Source organism: Harpia harpyja, chromosome 2, assembly GCF_026419915.1.
Source record: "Harpia harpyja isolate bHarHar1 chromosome 2, bHarHar1 primary haplotype, whole genome shotgun sequence".
Classification (NCBI taxonomy): Eukaryota; Metazoa; Chordata; class Aves; order Accipitriformes; family Accipitridae; genus Harpia; species Harpia harpyja.
In genome coordinates, this window is record NC_068941.1 from 19,832,566 (window position 1) to 19,847,579 (window position 15,014).

The 15,014-nt window shown below is 56.3% G+C and overlaps 1 protein-coding gene and 2 long non-coding RNA genes across 3 annotated transcripts; all 3 read left to right on the forward strand.

Moving 5' to 3' along the window:
- The first annotated feature begins 7,473 nt into the window (after positions 1–7,473).
- On the forward strand, positions 7,474–10,966 carry LOC128154718 (nucleolar protein 58-like). The gene is made up of 6 exons (XM_052815744.1): positions 7,474–7,561; positions 8,305–8,422; positions 9,245–9,371; positions 9,851–10,051; positions 10,379–10,536; positions 10,840–10,966. Exons 1-6 carry the CDS (start codon positions 7,474–7,476, stop codon positions 10,964–10,966), a joined length of 819 nt encoding a protein of 272 aa, XP_052671704.1.
- A 235-nt stretch (positions 10,967–11,201) lies between these two features.
- On the forward strand, positions 11,202–12,131 carry LOC128152430 (uncharacterized). The gene is made up of 3 exons (XR_008238650.1): positions 11,202–11,293; positions 11,771–11,968; positions 12,083–12,131. It is a non-coding gene; the product is annotated as an uncharacterized LOC128152430 (long non-coding RNA).
- Positions 12,132–12,144: 13 nt separating this feature from the next.
- Positions 12,145–13,068, forward strand: LOC128152438 (uncharacterized). The gene is made up of 2 exons (XR_008238651.1): positions 12,145–12,207; positions 12,888–13,068. It is a non-coding gene; the product is annotated as an uncharacterized LOC128152438 (long non-coding RNA).
- Positions 13,069–15,014: the final 1,946 nt, after the last annotated feature.

Here is a 15,014-nt window from a genome sequence, read left to right on the forward strand (position 1 = left end):
AAAATCAAGCTAGGTTAGCTAAGGACATGCTTTTCTTGACACTACTCCAGAACTGGGCACCTATGGTATAAATCAGCAGTAAGGGAATAGCACTGACAGAACCTCGTTGTTTCACATCCTTGCTTCAATGGATTCAATGTAGGGACTTTCCATTCCTATTCCTATGGTTTCCATAACTGATTGTTGGAGTCGACTGTTGTCCTTCCGACATCAGTCTGTGCTGGAGTCCAGCCCCTCCTGTTACCTGCTCAGAGAGAGATGTCACTTTGAAGGACAGCAGCACCTTTAACCCGGCAGCTTTTTCTCCAGTGCCACTCCTGAGTTCCCATCAGGCACCCGGAGGCTATCGCAGCAGAAGCCCCCGCTGTGCCTCGCAACGGAATATACAGCACCACTGGTGGCTTCAGAAAAATGTGTTCCCACAAGCTGGAAAACCAGGATAGAAGTTTATCAAGTTTTCAATCGTTTTCTTTTAAAGAGAGGAGCTGGAAGTAACTGGAAGATGTTCCGATGTAGCAATCCATCCAAACTCCCTATCAGATGTGGAGGAAGAGGCTGAGATGGCCAGCGCCCAAGAGAAGAGGCTTCCTTCTGCTGAGGCAGACCGAGAGGCGTAACGACTTTTATCTGTTCTCAACTGACATCAAGGCTTTTGCCTTGGACCTTGAAACTGAAGACTGAATATCTGTCCTGGTTTTGGCTGGGACAGAGTTAATTTTCTGTCTAGTAGCTGGTATAGTGTTATGTTTTGGGTTCAGTATGAGAAGGATGTTGGTAACACACTGATGCTTTCAGAGCTGGTGGTGAGCAATGGCATTGTGCATCACTTGCTTTGTATGTTCCAATCCTATCAGTATTATTATTGTAATTTGATTATTGTTATTATTTTCATTATTAGATTCTTCCTTTCTGTTCTATTAAAATGTTCGTATCTCAACCCACGAATTACACTTTTTTTCCGATTCTCTCCCCCATCCCACTGGCAGGGGGGGAGTGAGTGAGCGGCCGCGTGGTGCTTAGTCGCTGGCTGGGATTAAAGCGTGACAGAGAACGAGCTGGACATTTTCAATTTTGGAAATAGGCTGTGCAGAGAATAAGAGTAACGAGACGTTTAGGTGCTGAGGCAAGCGCAGGTCCCCCGTGCTCTTTGGCCCAACAACACCCTGGCTCCTTGTTTGCGTCGCACCTAAAAATGTAGTCATTCTCTGTTATTCATTCCTGTTATTCATTGTAGAGCCTGTTTCCAAATTAAAAAAGGCCAGCTAGTTCTCCCACAAGGAAGGTGCCGGGACTGAAAGCTGTTTGTGGAGACAACCTTCCCTTTGCAGCCCATCCACAGGCCCAATAGCACTGGGGATCAGGTCTCTCCTCATCACTTAAATATTTCGTTACTCTCATTCTCTGCACAGCCTACTTCCAAAATTAAAAGCGTCCAGCTAGTTCTCCCACAGGGAAGGTGCCAGGACTGAAAGTTGTTGCTGGCCATCACCTTCCTTTTCCAGCCCGTTCACAGGCCCGAGGACACTGGGGCTCTGTGCTTGCCTAGCGACCTAAACATCTCGTCACTCTCTCTCTCTCTGCACAGCCTATTTCCAAAATTGAAAAAGTCCAGCTACTTCGCCGGCATGGAAGGTGCCAGGAATGAAAGCTGTTGCTGGCCATCACCTTCCCTTTGCAGCCCATTCACAGGCCCAAGGACGCTGGTTGTCTGCGCTTGCCTCACGCGTAAACATGCCGTTCTGTGCAGTATATTGTTGACTATATCCTTGGCAATGGTGCAGTCTCACCAGGAGATTTGGAATGGATCTAAAAAAAAAGTCTTATCATTCCTTTTTAAGTAAATTGGGCACAGACAGGTTCTCCCTTAGCACCTAGGTTCATCACAGCTCTTGGCCATTCCTGGGTGCTGTAACACGCAGGTAACACCCTTCTGGTAATGCCTCATGAGGTGGTGGGATGCCCAGCCGGTCAAGGAGTGACCTAGGCTTGTTGTATTTGGAGGCAAATATGCTGGGAAACGGAGGTGAGATCAGCATCACGGATGACGCTGGCAGTGCAATAGTAGGGCCAACACTGGAAAAAGCGTCAAGGGAGCTGATGAGCCTTAGGTCTGTGATGACACTGAGCCCTGCAGCCGGGTTTGCAGGGGAGGATTTCAGCCAATATACGTGCCCCACTGTTAGGAGTAACCCCTGTGGTCTGCTCTGAGGGCAGAGGGGTGCAGTTCATTTCCACTGTGAGGATGCTGAAGGCAGCGTCTATGATGGATGCATGTCCCAAGGGTCCTTAAAACACGTGGTTTGCGGTGGCAAGGGTGCTCTGTGCTGGGCGTGGATGGCAAGGGGTGAGCAGTGGGAGCTGCAGCGGGACCCGCGTGGGGACGGTTCCAGCCAGCTCCGAAACAGGTGTGAGCAGCCACCGCCTGCCAAAGCTCCGCCAGTCAGGGGACCCCGCGGCTCCCCTGATGTGCGGAAAACAGGCTCCACAATCAGTGAGACTGTAAAGTAGGTATGTTCATTCAGCGCTGGGCAGCACGGGGGGTAGTCCCACCAAAGTCGTGCGCGCCCGACTCGGCAGTTTGTCTCAAGTTTATACAGTCAAGTGTTACATATTCACAATACGCCTATACATATGCATGACCTATCCCCGCTTCATATTAAAATTAACTCCGAGAGGTCATTTCCATAGTCTCCTCTCAACTGCGCTTGCGCAGTGCCTCTTTATGGTGGTCGTCTGGTGGTCGCAGAGATGAAGATAGACGACTCCTCTTCGTCACCGCTAGTAACCTTTTTTCTTGCGCAGGCTCAGTGATTTCTTGGTATTCACCCAAGCCGCAAGACCGGTCTTAGCTGGCTCTTGGGGCCTGCTCCTGCTTCTTATCAGGAGCTGTCTCTACCTCATTGGCTGGTCCTTGGGACTAGCTCTTGCTTATCAAAGACTGTCTCTGCCTCAGCTAATTTCAACAATGTAAGCGCTAAACATCATCCTTCATCCCCCCTTATTATGTCTACTGAGATTCTCTTGACTCCCCTTGTCTCACCCCGCTGCAGACATGTTGGCTAAGAGAGGCAGGAAGAAGCAGGGAAGGGTAGAAGGAAGCCCATAAGCACTTAGAGCCTGGTTGAGCCCCCGCGTGGGGAAGCCCCTCCTGGTCTGGAGACCGTGAGGTGGGGGCAGCCCCCTGAAGACCCTTCCCACTGCAGAGCCCCCCGGCAGGGCCTGGGCAGGTGGGGAGGGGGGTTGGGTGCGTGCAGCCCCTCTGTGACACAGTCTGGGGTCACAGTGGGACAGCCCCACATCACAGTGGTGACAGCCCCTCTTTCCCCATCGGGACCAGCATCCACCCCACACCCCCCGGCAAGGCCGAGGGGACGCCAGGCGCTGGGGGCTGTTCTTGCCACCGCTCTGCTCTAGAAGAGCTGCTCTGCAGTGAGGAGGAGAAGGCGGAGAGAGGCAGCACAACAGCACTGGGGGTGGTGAAGGGCGGCGGCGGAGGAGAGCAGAGAGGAGGAGTAGGCTTTTTGCAGGAAGCAAGAAAGCCATCGGCCAGCCACCTGCTGCAGTTCTTGACCTGGAGCAAGGGTGGAACTAAGATGGCAAAAGACCTCTTCTTGCGGCCTCACTTGTCTCCAACAACTGAGAAGCTCAAGAGTACTGGTAAGGCCCTCACAGCCAATTTCATGAGTGCTGCCAGGTCAAGGACATCTCTGAAAACAGGCATGGAAACCCTGAGGGCTGTGGGGGTGGCTGCTCAGGACTGGTGACTGCAAGGAGGGACCTGCTTGACCATCCCTGAGGGACGAGGGGCTGATTCGACAGCCAGGGCTCCTGGTTCTCTTCCTGACGTGGTCCCTGCTTTCCTGGGGCACCCCAGGCAGAAGTCCCTGGCCCCAAAGGGCTGCTCCTTGCCTGGTGGTGAGCATTGCCCACCCTGAGCTCATGTCCGAGTGGAGGAGCTGAAGGTGCTCGTGGGCTGTGCAGAGTCGGTGTGTTTGGAGATGCAACGCAGGGAAACTGGCTGGGGAGACACCGGGGCCTGCCCTGACCCTCTGAGACTTCCGCGGAACCCAGCACCGTGCCCTCGCTGGCGTGGCAATCCACTGCCGGTTTCCCATGGGAGCGAGTCACACCCTGGAGAACTGCACCTGAAAGGAAAGGAGCCCTCCTGGAGGCCAGCTGAGGGGTCCTTTGGTTCTTGCCGGGCTCTAGAGAGACCATCTGAAACACTTGTGTTAGAAATACATTGGTCCTTGGACAGGAGTGGGCTGAATGGTTTTGTGGTTGCTGCCTCAGAGCATGACATGTCTTTCCCTTGTTTTTCCAGAGTTCGTCAAGATTTGGGCCAGCACGTCATGCTACCTCAGCCAACGGCTGGCTCTCCACCAGGTGGGACTTACCTCCTTCTCCTCCCCTCACATCCTGACGAAGGTTGATGAAGTCCTGACAGACCTTTGCCATGGAGTGCAACTGGTTTGCCCCTCCTTTGAAAGACGGAACAATGCCCCAGCACGACCCTGCAACGCACAGATGTGCAACGGACCACCTCCTCTGTCCATTCGGATGTACAATAAGGTCCAGGCCTGGTGTCATAAAAAGGGTTGGCGCGTCTGGAGTCCCCATGGTCAGAGTTGCATGACAAAACTTGGGAGCCTGGGACACTTCAGGGTTTATTCCAAGTGTGGGAACCACACACACACCACTCCCCCCCCCCCCCCCCCATGTTTTATCTTTTTGAGCCAAAGGATGTTTGTCAGCTTTTCCTGAACTACCTGGCTCTTTGTGAATGAAGGGGAGTGAGAGGGAAAAGCGTGGGCCCTCTTTGTCTTCTCCCAAGGTTTCCAAAGAGCCCACCTTGCTCCTTTGTACCTCAGGCATGGGCAGGGCACTCAGCGCCGTCACCATTCTCTGACAAGTCATCCATCTGTCCCTCCAAGACTTCTGATCCACCACCTCCTCTGTTTCAGGCTGTCCGCATTCCTGGACTTGGGACTTTTGTGGTTGTCAGAGAGCGAGTAGTCAGCAAGGAGAAGGATCCGGTGGTTGTGGAGAGACCCGTGTTTCATCTTGCGAACGCTATCGCGCGGGACCATGGCCTCCGATATGGTTGCATAGACGTTCCTGGTAAGCAGACAGACTGAAAGCGGCGCTTGCCTTTTTGAGCAGAGTGGGGAGGTGTGCTCTGTTGTCCAGAGGTGACTGAGCGGAGTACCAAACTCCCACCGCAATCCTGAGAACAGCTTCAGCTGGACAAAACCAGCCTGCTGTGAAAAGGACCCTGCCTACCTACTCGTTTTGAATAATCACCAGAGGACAATACAGCATAACAGCACACTCTCTCTGACCTGCCTCAACAACACGTTTCCTTCCAGTTTTATTGGTGCTGTGTCTTCTTGTTACATGGTATTTCAACTCTCGCTCCCTCTTTCTGCTGCGCTGGACCTAATACAGGCAAATGCCAGGCTCTTCCCGGCTCTCACAGCCTCTTTGCAAGGGGGAAACCCGGGGGAGGAAAGACGGTTCGTTCCAAAACCCAGTGACCGCAATGCCTGCGCTTCCTAGTCGCTGCTGCCATTGCAGCAGCTGTCGCGGGACCCTGGGGGGCACCAAGAGCTTGGGACTGTGTTTGGGGTGCATTTGTGTCTAACAACAAAGAGAGCACAGAGTGTGGGCACAGCTCCAGTGGCCTGGCACCCTCCAGCTTGCCGTGGGACCTGGCGCCTTTCTCCCCACCTTGTCCTGCAGTCATGGCTCTTCTTCCTGCCAAGCGCCTAAGCCTCTTTCCTTCCCTTTCTGTATCAGAGAAACCACAGCTGTTGGCTCCACACCTCACTTTCCACCTCTAGCAGGAAGGGATGACCGGAGCTTCTCCTCAGAGGCGCTGTACCAGCTAGACAACTCAGTAGCAACGTATTGCATGAGAGCCTGGCAGCTGCAGACTTTTGATTGTAGCCTGCTTAGCAGCTCTGCAAGTTCACGTGTTTCTCTTCTCTTGTTTTTCAGGTCATCAACATTTTGAGCAACTGCCATACGCTCAGATAGCCTCAGACAACGCTGTCTCTGAGGGCACGGTGCAGCTCTGCGTGGAAAGGACCATGCGTCTTTTCCGTGTCTGCCTCGAGAACAGGGATAACGTTGCCCTCGTTTGGAGGGACGTGGGCATGCTGATCATCCAGGGAAGAGACGTAAAAATGAGATTTTACACAGACTTTCTGAAAAGGCTGAATGGGACTGACCAGATGTTGCAAGCTGTTCTCGAGGTAGGATTTTTATTTTCCCAGTGCCACTCCTGGTTCTTCTGAAATGCATTCTGGGGGCTGGGGGGCTGCTTTCTCCTGGCCTGCCATGCCTTTTGTTCAGCCACTTGGGCTCCTTGCGGTCTACAGTACCGCAGGCGCTCTGTAGAGCGCTTCCCTTGCGTGCGATGGTCCGGCTTTGCAAGAGGTACCGCCAGAGGGGCCTCACTTTGTGACAAAAGGCCAGTGTTGATGGTGGGCAGCGCTCCTGGCCTCACTCTCGGGGTAGGGAGCAGAGGCACAGGCAGAGCAAGGCAGGCTGAGGCCAGAGCCCTTTGGCTGCTCTGGCTTTTTGCTTGCGTTGGTCTAAGGTGGCCTGAGCAGCCAGCCCTTCCCAGTGTCCCCATGTCCCATCATCTGTCTCCATCCTTGTTGCAGATGCCAGAGATGAGGGACTCGGTCATCTCATGCCATGACACTGCTGCTTCCCAGACCTCTTCTGGGCGTGTTGTCGTCCTACCGGGGTATGTTTGCTCCTGCAGCCCTTGGCTGAGCAAGCGAGCAGCTTCTCAGCTCATGCTTGGGAGGGCTGCCTTGCCAGGCGCCGGGAACTACACTCGTGATGGCACTGAGGACTGAGTGTTTGAGAGGCCTGTCGGCAGGGAACTCCCTGCTTGCTCTTGTTCAGTTTGACTTCATTTGGAGGAACATGGGACAGCGACAATGCTTCATGTGCCTGTCCTACTGTGGACCTAGAGAGGCATTTAGGCAACATTTTCCATCAGGTTTCTCCCGCTCTTTTTCTTTCCTGTGTGTGAGACTGCCTTCTGCTTGGGGCCAAGTGGTAGAGGGGTGGGTTCTTGTCCAAACAGGACCTTGCAGCTGGTGGGGTTCTGCAGAGCTCTGTCTCGTGCCAACATTGCTGTGCAGTGCCATCGACGACTGAGGGGAGGGAGGTGACTCCTTATAGCTGCAAAGGCATTAATCTGCAAGGCTCTACAAGAAACTTGGAGGACTAGATCAGGATTCAAAATGGTATTGCATAATCAGAGCACTAGAGATTAGTCTGCCCTCCATGTGCACTATGAGTAAAGAGCGGAATCATTTTCCCCAGAAGCAGCAACGGGAGTTCCTGCTGTGGTCCTCCGGGATGGGCTGCCTTGGGAAACAAAGCGGTGTCCTTTTTTCAGCCTGGTGCCTACTTCCTCTTTCCAGGTACAAGCTTGAGACCGTGCCTAAAATGCCAACAGTGAAAGCAGACCTGACAGGACATGTGAAGGCCACCCCAGAGAAGGGCTGGGGAAAAGGTGATGGCAGTGGAAAGAAAGGTAAGGGACCAGCGGGTTGCTGGCAGGGGGCTGGAGGTTTTCCTTCCTCCGCTCCTGGAGGGGATTAGAGCTCAGGCTCCCCCAGCATGCCTGGAAGAGGCAGAGGCACCTCCTGTGACTCTCTGTAGCCATTATGGTGAAGCTCCAGTGACCCATTGTGGAACAAGGTCTCAGGACAGCCCTGCACCACAAATGGCCACTGGGACTGCTGAAGGACACCTTCCCAGCGGCCTCCACTCCCCAGCCTGTGCTGCAAACAGTGCCAGCCTCTAACCCTGCTTCTTTCCATCATATTCTCAGAAGCAATGCCTTTGGTGTGAACCTGCCCCAGCAGCAAATCTGTGTGCATGGGACCAATGCAGAAATCCAAGAGCTGGCTCCTCTTGTGCTAAATGATTCCCTTCCCCAGCATGGCTCTTGGAGACCACCAGCATCTCCCAGGGAGCCCCCCATTACAGCACACGGATGAGAGAAAGCTGTCGAAACAGTTTTCCCCGGGGAATAATGGTGCACTGCAGGCATGAGGAGCTGGGCAAAAAACCCAGTGTCAGAAAAGGCCTAAGACCTCCCAGGAGACATGGCTTTCATCCAAAGGGGTGAAAAGGACCACCTTCATCAGTGTTACCACAGGCCTGAGCAGACCTGCACATCACTCTTCTTGGAACTGGGACATAATAGGCACCCAGTTCCCAGAACAACACCAAGATGCTGTTCTGAAGACGCGTCTCATTTCCTGTTTCTAGAGGACCTTGCCGAGCAGCGCCTCCTTCGTCGAGCAAGGCTTTCTCCAAAGCGGTTACCTGCAGCGACTGTAAAGTCAGAGCAGGGTCAGAAAGCTGAGGGGAGGGAGCCTCGCGCCAGGTGAGACGCTTGCAGAAATGGTGAGGGTGACCCCGTGCTCTCTCGTCTGTGTGGGAGCGGGATGTTTCTCCTGGACACAGGGGCTAGACAAACTCAAAGTGCAGTTATCCCACGTCCCACTAACTAATGGTTCCTTGGTGCACGGCAAGCGTCTTTTAGCTTCTTGGGAGACTCTGCCAGCAGCACCATTTCTGTCTTTGCTCCTGGTGTGCGTATCCGTTGAGTAACTAACTGCAAGTGCTCCTTCCAGGAGCGGAAGGTCTGTTTGGCTTTCCCTTCAGATTGAAATGACCCCGACCTTTCTGTTTGCTGAGAACAGTGTTCTGCACTTAGGTACTGCAGAGGGTTCCTCCGATTAACCGGAAGCCTCTTCTATGTCTTATGGCCTGCAAAAGAGAAGGGCCAAGGAGAGCTCAGTGGCAGGATTGCTTTTCTCATGGGGTCGTGTCCTCCTCCTTTTGACACCGCGTCCCCAGGGCCCAACCTCCTCGTACAGCCCGTGCGCACTCTTTTATTTCGGACCACTGAGCAGACTTCGGTGCACTGACCCGAAGGATGTAGCGGTATCTCCGGGCGCAGGACCCTGTTCCTCTCGTTGCTCCAGCAAGAGAGGGCCTAGACCTGGGCATCCTGAGTTTTAGTGGGGCTGTTGGGCACATCTGAGTCTGACAGCTTGGGGTCTTCTCTGTCTCTGTGGACTTGATCACAAGGAGGCAAGTAGAGCGCATTCTGCTGCAGAAGCAGGCGCACCACTTGGAAGCGCAAGATGCAGAACCAGCTCCTCCTGCGCTCCTGCCAACACACCCTGTTGTGTCTTTGCAGGCAGCTACCGGCCATCCAGGGGAGCTCCTTGAAGGAAAAGGAGGAGAAAGAGAAACAGAAACTAATTCCTCTGGTCGAACCCCGAACAGTAGACTTCATTGCCAGAGCTATTGAGAGGAGAGAAAAGGTACCTGACACGGGCTGCTGCAGCGAGCGTGTCGTACTGGACCGTAGAGAAGCGCCGCTCCACGCATGCCGATTCTCACAAGGTTCTTCACTGTGTGTGCACAGGGCCACTGACTAGTTGCTTTGGTGTTTACTTGAAGAGAGGCGGGTGACTCTGCCATTTGAGAATATATTCTTCACTTCCATTAGCCTCATGAAACACACCCAAAGACCTTACTTGTGAATGTTTCTGCCGGCAACGTGACTGGAAGGCTTGTCTGGGACAGCCAGCTGCCAGGTGGTTTTTAGCCTGGTGGTCGCTTATCTTCCTGGTCATTACAGACGGGCTCTTTGGTGGGAGCAAACTTCCCACTGGGAGCAAACCAGTGTGGGCAGAAAGGCAGAAGAGAAGGGGCAGAAGGGAGGGTAGGAATGAAAACAGCCCAGCCCTCTGCAGGGCAGACTAATGCTGCCTGCTGTTGCATTTTCGTCCCCCTCCAGAATAAACACTTGAAGAGGAAGGAGAAGCTTCCAGAACACATCCAGAAATACTTGGATAAAGAGGAAAAGGAGAAAACAGAGCTGGCGGAGGAGGAAAAAAGTAAACTGCAAACCCGGCCAGTGACCAAAAAGAAGGCTAAGAGCGAAAAGGAGACGGTGAAAGCGAAAGCTAAGAGAGAAAAGGAGACACAGAGGAGCCAGGTACTTTGAATTCCTGCAGAAAAAGAGCACTTTCTCTTCTGGGGGGCTGAGATTGCAAGGTACCTCTAGCACCCCAGCCGTCCCAGCAGCATTGCTGCAGCAGAGCTGGGCGGGTGACTGCTGCCTTTCCTGAGCAAGAGGGGCGACAGGGAGTTGTAGTGAAACCCTGGTGACACTCAGGCATCACCCCAAGGGTATGCTGAGGTCCTTCTCCTGGTTTTCCCCATCCCGCTGGGGTCCCTGCCAGAAGTGGCCTGGGGGTGTGCATGCTGGGAAGCAGCACCCTGCGGGTGCGGGGCTGTTGTATGAGAGTCTCTTCCTGTGCAGGAATCCAGTACCGCTGAGCAAGCACCAGTCAGCCCCTCAACTAGCACGGAGACGGGGGACTCCAGCCCCGACCTCCTGGAGACGATGATGGAGGAGTGGGAAGAGGCCAGAGGAGAGCCACCCACAGTCTGCGAGGACGACACTGTCCCCCCTAAGCGGTAAGAGTGCGCCAGCGCCAGCTGAGCCCTGGAGCACTGGGGTGGTGGTGAGCCACTGGTGGTGGGTCAAGGAAGCCAACCCCTGAGCCATGGGGCCTCACAGAGCGCCCGGGGATTTCTCCAGCCATGGGAATGAGCTGGGTTAGAGCCCGATGGCAGGGGCCAAAGCAGGTGCTTGAAACTCCTGCTGCCTTGAAGGGGTCGTGAGGCCGAATGGGGCCACGTAGGCGTGGGGCTGGGTGCAGGAAGAGGCAGGAGAGTCGCAGCTGAAGGGTCAGAGAGACTTTGTCCTTGCTGTTGCAGGAGCCTTTCCCCACGGACACGCCAGGCCCTGCGGCAGGTGGTGACGTGCATCCTGGGGCAGGTCACCCGCAAGCGCAGGGGGCAGAGGGATGACCAGACGGATCTGCAGGACAAGCTCAAGTGGTAAATCTCTCCAGACACGGGCAGTGTCTCCTCTCCCGCGCTGCCCTTCCTCCCGCTCCCCGCAGCACCGGGGGAGACAGGCGCTTTTCCTGGCACTGGCCTCTCGGCGGAGCCACCTTCTGCGGCTGCGGCGGGCACCCAGGTTGGGAGCCCCGGCTGGAGAGCGGTCTCCTTGTGCTCACGCCACCTCCTCCCACTGTGTGTCTGCAGCGAGCTGGCAGTGCTGCAGTGGTGTCGGTTGGGGCAAGAGGCATGCAGCAGCCCACAGCTGCGGGAAGCTGGACCCCAACCTGCACCCCCTGCTAGGGCAGGGAAGAGGAGGGCAGGACCGGTACGTGGCGTGGGCTCCTGGAGGGACTGTGTCGTGTCCACCTGTAGAAAAGCGCAGTGATACGGATGTCATGTCTTGCAAGACCCCATATCGTGTGCTTAGCTGAAGGCTGAAGCACTTCTCCCGAGGTTTTCTCGAGAGGCAACAGGTTGTTCTGTCCATTTAGAAGACAGCCTTCACTTCTGTCATCTCCAGCAACACCCGAAGAATTGATCTGGTGGTGTTTGCAATGGCGACAGCACTGCCAGGCTTGTCTGGGATAGCAAGCAGCTGGGTTGCTTTCAGCCCCGTGGTCACTTGGCTCAGGGGGTCATTGCAGAAAGGCTCTGCAGTCGGTCCTGTGAGGACTGTGAGCAAACCAGGGCTGACAGAGAGGCTGAGAAGAAGGGGCAGGAGGGAGGGAGAGAGCTAAAATCCCCTCAGCCTTCCGCCGGGGAGACTAACACTGCCTGCTGCTGCATTGCCGTGGTCCTGCAGGCGCAGCCCCGTGTGTGCACGGAGGAGGAAGGACGCAAGCTCTGGGACTCCTTGCGCAAGAAGTGCCAGCAGAAGGCAAGGGCAAAAGTGGCACCCCCGAAGGCTTGGAAAGACAAGCGAGAGCCATGGGAGGCCCAGGTGCTGCAGGCGGTGAAAAACAATGAGGAAAAGAGTATTCCTGTCCTGCGGGGAGCCAAGGTGGGAAGGTCCCTAAGCCCTAGGAGCGTGGGGGCTGACTGTCCTGTGTGGGACTGTACCAGTTCCCTGCTGCCCAGTGACACCTCCTGTGCTCACCCCTCTCTCTCTGTGCAGGGCTCCTGCGTTCGTGGCACTCCAGAGTGGTGGGGAGAGGGCAGAAAAGGGCCATCCACGGGGGATGAGGAGAGCCCAGAGGACAAGCTGAGTCTCTGCCTTTTGGAGTCCTCACCTCTGAAAAGGTGAGTGTGGGCCAGCTTCAGGCCAGACCTGGGCCAGCTGGGGGCTGGTGACCCAGCTGTGGGTGGGGGAAGCAAATCCCAGAGCCACGGGCCTGGACATGGACAGCATCCTCTCCTTTGTCATACCGTGGGAATGGCATGGGTCAGTCCCTGATGCCAGGTGCCTCTCTGCAGCCCCAAGCACAGCCAGCACTGAGGGGGCTGTGGGGTTGAATGGGACCATGGCGGCGAGGGCGACTGGGAGAGGGGAGAGGTGGGAGGGTCTTGGTCGAGATGGGAGACTTTAGCCCTTGCTGTGGTAGCAGCCTTTCCCCACGACCCCGCGGGCTTTGCGAGGAGCAGCGACCCGCCTCCTCGAGAAGGTAGAGGGACAAGCCCACTGCTGTGGTGGTGAGGAGAACTGCCTCAGGTAAGGATCTCCAAACATGCCCGGTGTTTGCCCCTGCCCGGCAGTGCCCTTCCTTCCTTTGAGTTCCCACAGCCCCCGGGCAAAGAGGGTCTTTTCCCAACAGCCCTCGTGGCGTGGAGAGCAGCAGGCTGGGATTGCATAGCACGGACCATGGGCCTGCTCTCTCCAGACAGAAGCAGATCCCACCACATGTGTCCTGACTAGACTTGCAGTGGTGCTCTGCACCTCCCTGTGCATACAAGACTACAGAGCTCTGTATTCAACTCCTCAGCCCTGCGGAGCAGATCTGGTCCACGTCGGCGAGTGCCAGGAGAGCCTCTCGGGCACAGAGGCTCCCGAGAGAGATGTCCAGCAAGAGCCTCCTCCAGCATGACGAGCGCCAGTGCCGGCCAGCCAGGCTGTTAACACCAATGCTTCCGTCTGTTCAGTAAAGCCCCATCTGCAAACCACTGGGTCTGACGATGTGGGTCTTTCCTTGGTGGCTGTGAAATCTGCACTCGGCAGTGGGTGAGCTTTGGTGGGGCAGGGAAAGGCCACTGCAGGAAGCAGGGCTGGAGCTTCAGTCCTGCTCCAAGGGCAGCCCTCTCCCAAGGCTTTGCTGTACCAGCTTGGCTGTAGCCCTGCTGTTGGTGGCCCTTGCACCTCCTGTTCTCTGGCAGTGTGCCCTGCTGTGGCTGCAACATCTCTGCCGAGGAGGGGATTTTCCATGGGGGGAGAGGAGGGAGGAGGGGGAGGAGGAGGAGCAGTGCCGGGCACCCAGGGGAGCAGAGCTGCAGGGGGGAGCATCCGGGGGCTTGCACAGCCAGGGAGCTGCGGGGTGCCCAGGGCAGCGCTGTCAGGGGTACCCAGAGCTGTGCAGCCACCACCCTGTGCCACGGGGACAACGAAATCCCAGGCAGGAACCGTGCCTGGGGAGAGGGAAGCTACAGGGGGCGGCTTTTCAGCTGGGTGGCTTGACTCTGCCAAAGCTCTGCTTGGGCTCCAGAGCCTTTTGTTTGACACCTCCTGGCTAGAAAGGCAGGGTGGGGCTGAGGTGAGATGGGGACACCTCCGAAAACTTCTCTCCAGACACCTGGGTGGGCATAATGCATGCAACAGGGGGCCCGAGAGCGGGCTGTGCAGGAGGAGGGAAGGAAGCCCGTAACGGCTGGCTGTTGGGCACCCACACCCTGCGCGGGCTCCAAGGGGACTCCATGCAGGCGGTGGCAGTGACGCTTCCAGAGCCCAGGCAGGCTTAACGGCGCTACATGAGGTTGGGTCAGTCTGTTAATCCTCTGCGGGCTACTTTTTTCCTGAAAAGCCCTGAATTTGTGGGGACCTGACTTTGCCGACATAGAAATACACCATTTCCTTTTCACACTGCGGGATTGCTGTGCCTTTCTCGTGGCACCCGGGGACCTCCCTGTGCCTTTCTGTGCGTCCCAGGGCCTCCCAGGGCTGGCAGCAGGCAGCCAATGGCCTCTCCTTGGGCACTGCCGCCCCTGAGGAGCAGCAGGGTCTCCCGATGGGCAGGGGAGGATCAGGCACCTTCGGGCATGCTGATTCCTGCCTGGGGGCTCCCAGCACCGACCTAGAAAGCACCTCTGCACCCACCTCTCCCATTGCCCCCGCCAGGAAAGCTCTTTCCCCTGGTCCCCCCCTACTGATGCGCCAGCAGGGCTGGGGAGAGGGTAGCTGGGCTGCAAGTAGAAAGAAAGGCTGGGTGAGAGGCCAAGCCCCTGCTGTGCCATGCCCCTCGCCACGTCCGATGCCCCAGCGCAGGGCTGAAGGCCTATACCAGCTGCACAGCCTCAGCACCGACCGTGGGGCTCCCCGAGATGAAGGAAGCTGCGGCACGGCCAGGAGCCAGCCCTCCGGTTCGCCAGGAGAGAGCCTGGAGCAGGAGACCAAGTGATGATCTCTGGTGGGCTGAGGTGAGCCTCAGGGCACAGCCCCACTGGTTAGGCCCAGCGGCCCCAGGTCAGGGCCTTTGTGTGTGGATGACACTGGCGAGGCGTAACCCCACAGGCCCAGGGGCCTTGCCACCCCCTCCCACCACCCACAGGGTCCTGTGGCAAGTAAATTAAAGGCATTACTTTAACAAAGCAAGGCTGAGCAGCTCGGCCCGCACTGCCCAGGAGCTGCCCCCAGCAGTGCGTGTACCTCTCCACCAGCTATGGAGCTGCCTTTCGTCTGCATCTGGAGCATCCCACTAACTGCCACATTGACACCACAGGTTCCCTCCTACGGCATGGCTTACTTGAGGACAGTGCCCGCCCAGAGCTCTGTCGCCTTCTGCAAACTGCGGAGAAACAGCATCACACCGCTGCTACAAGTCCTTGGGACAGGCAGGGCTGACTAAATACTTCTGCTCCGGGCGGGGAGTCACGGAGACAAGACAAAGCTTCATGGGGCAGGA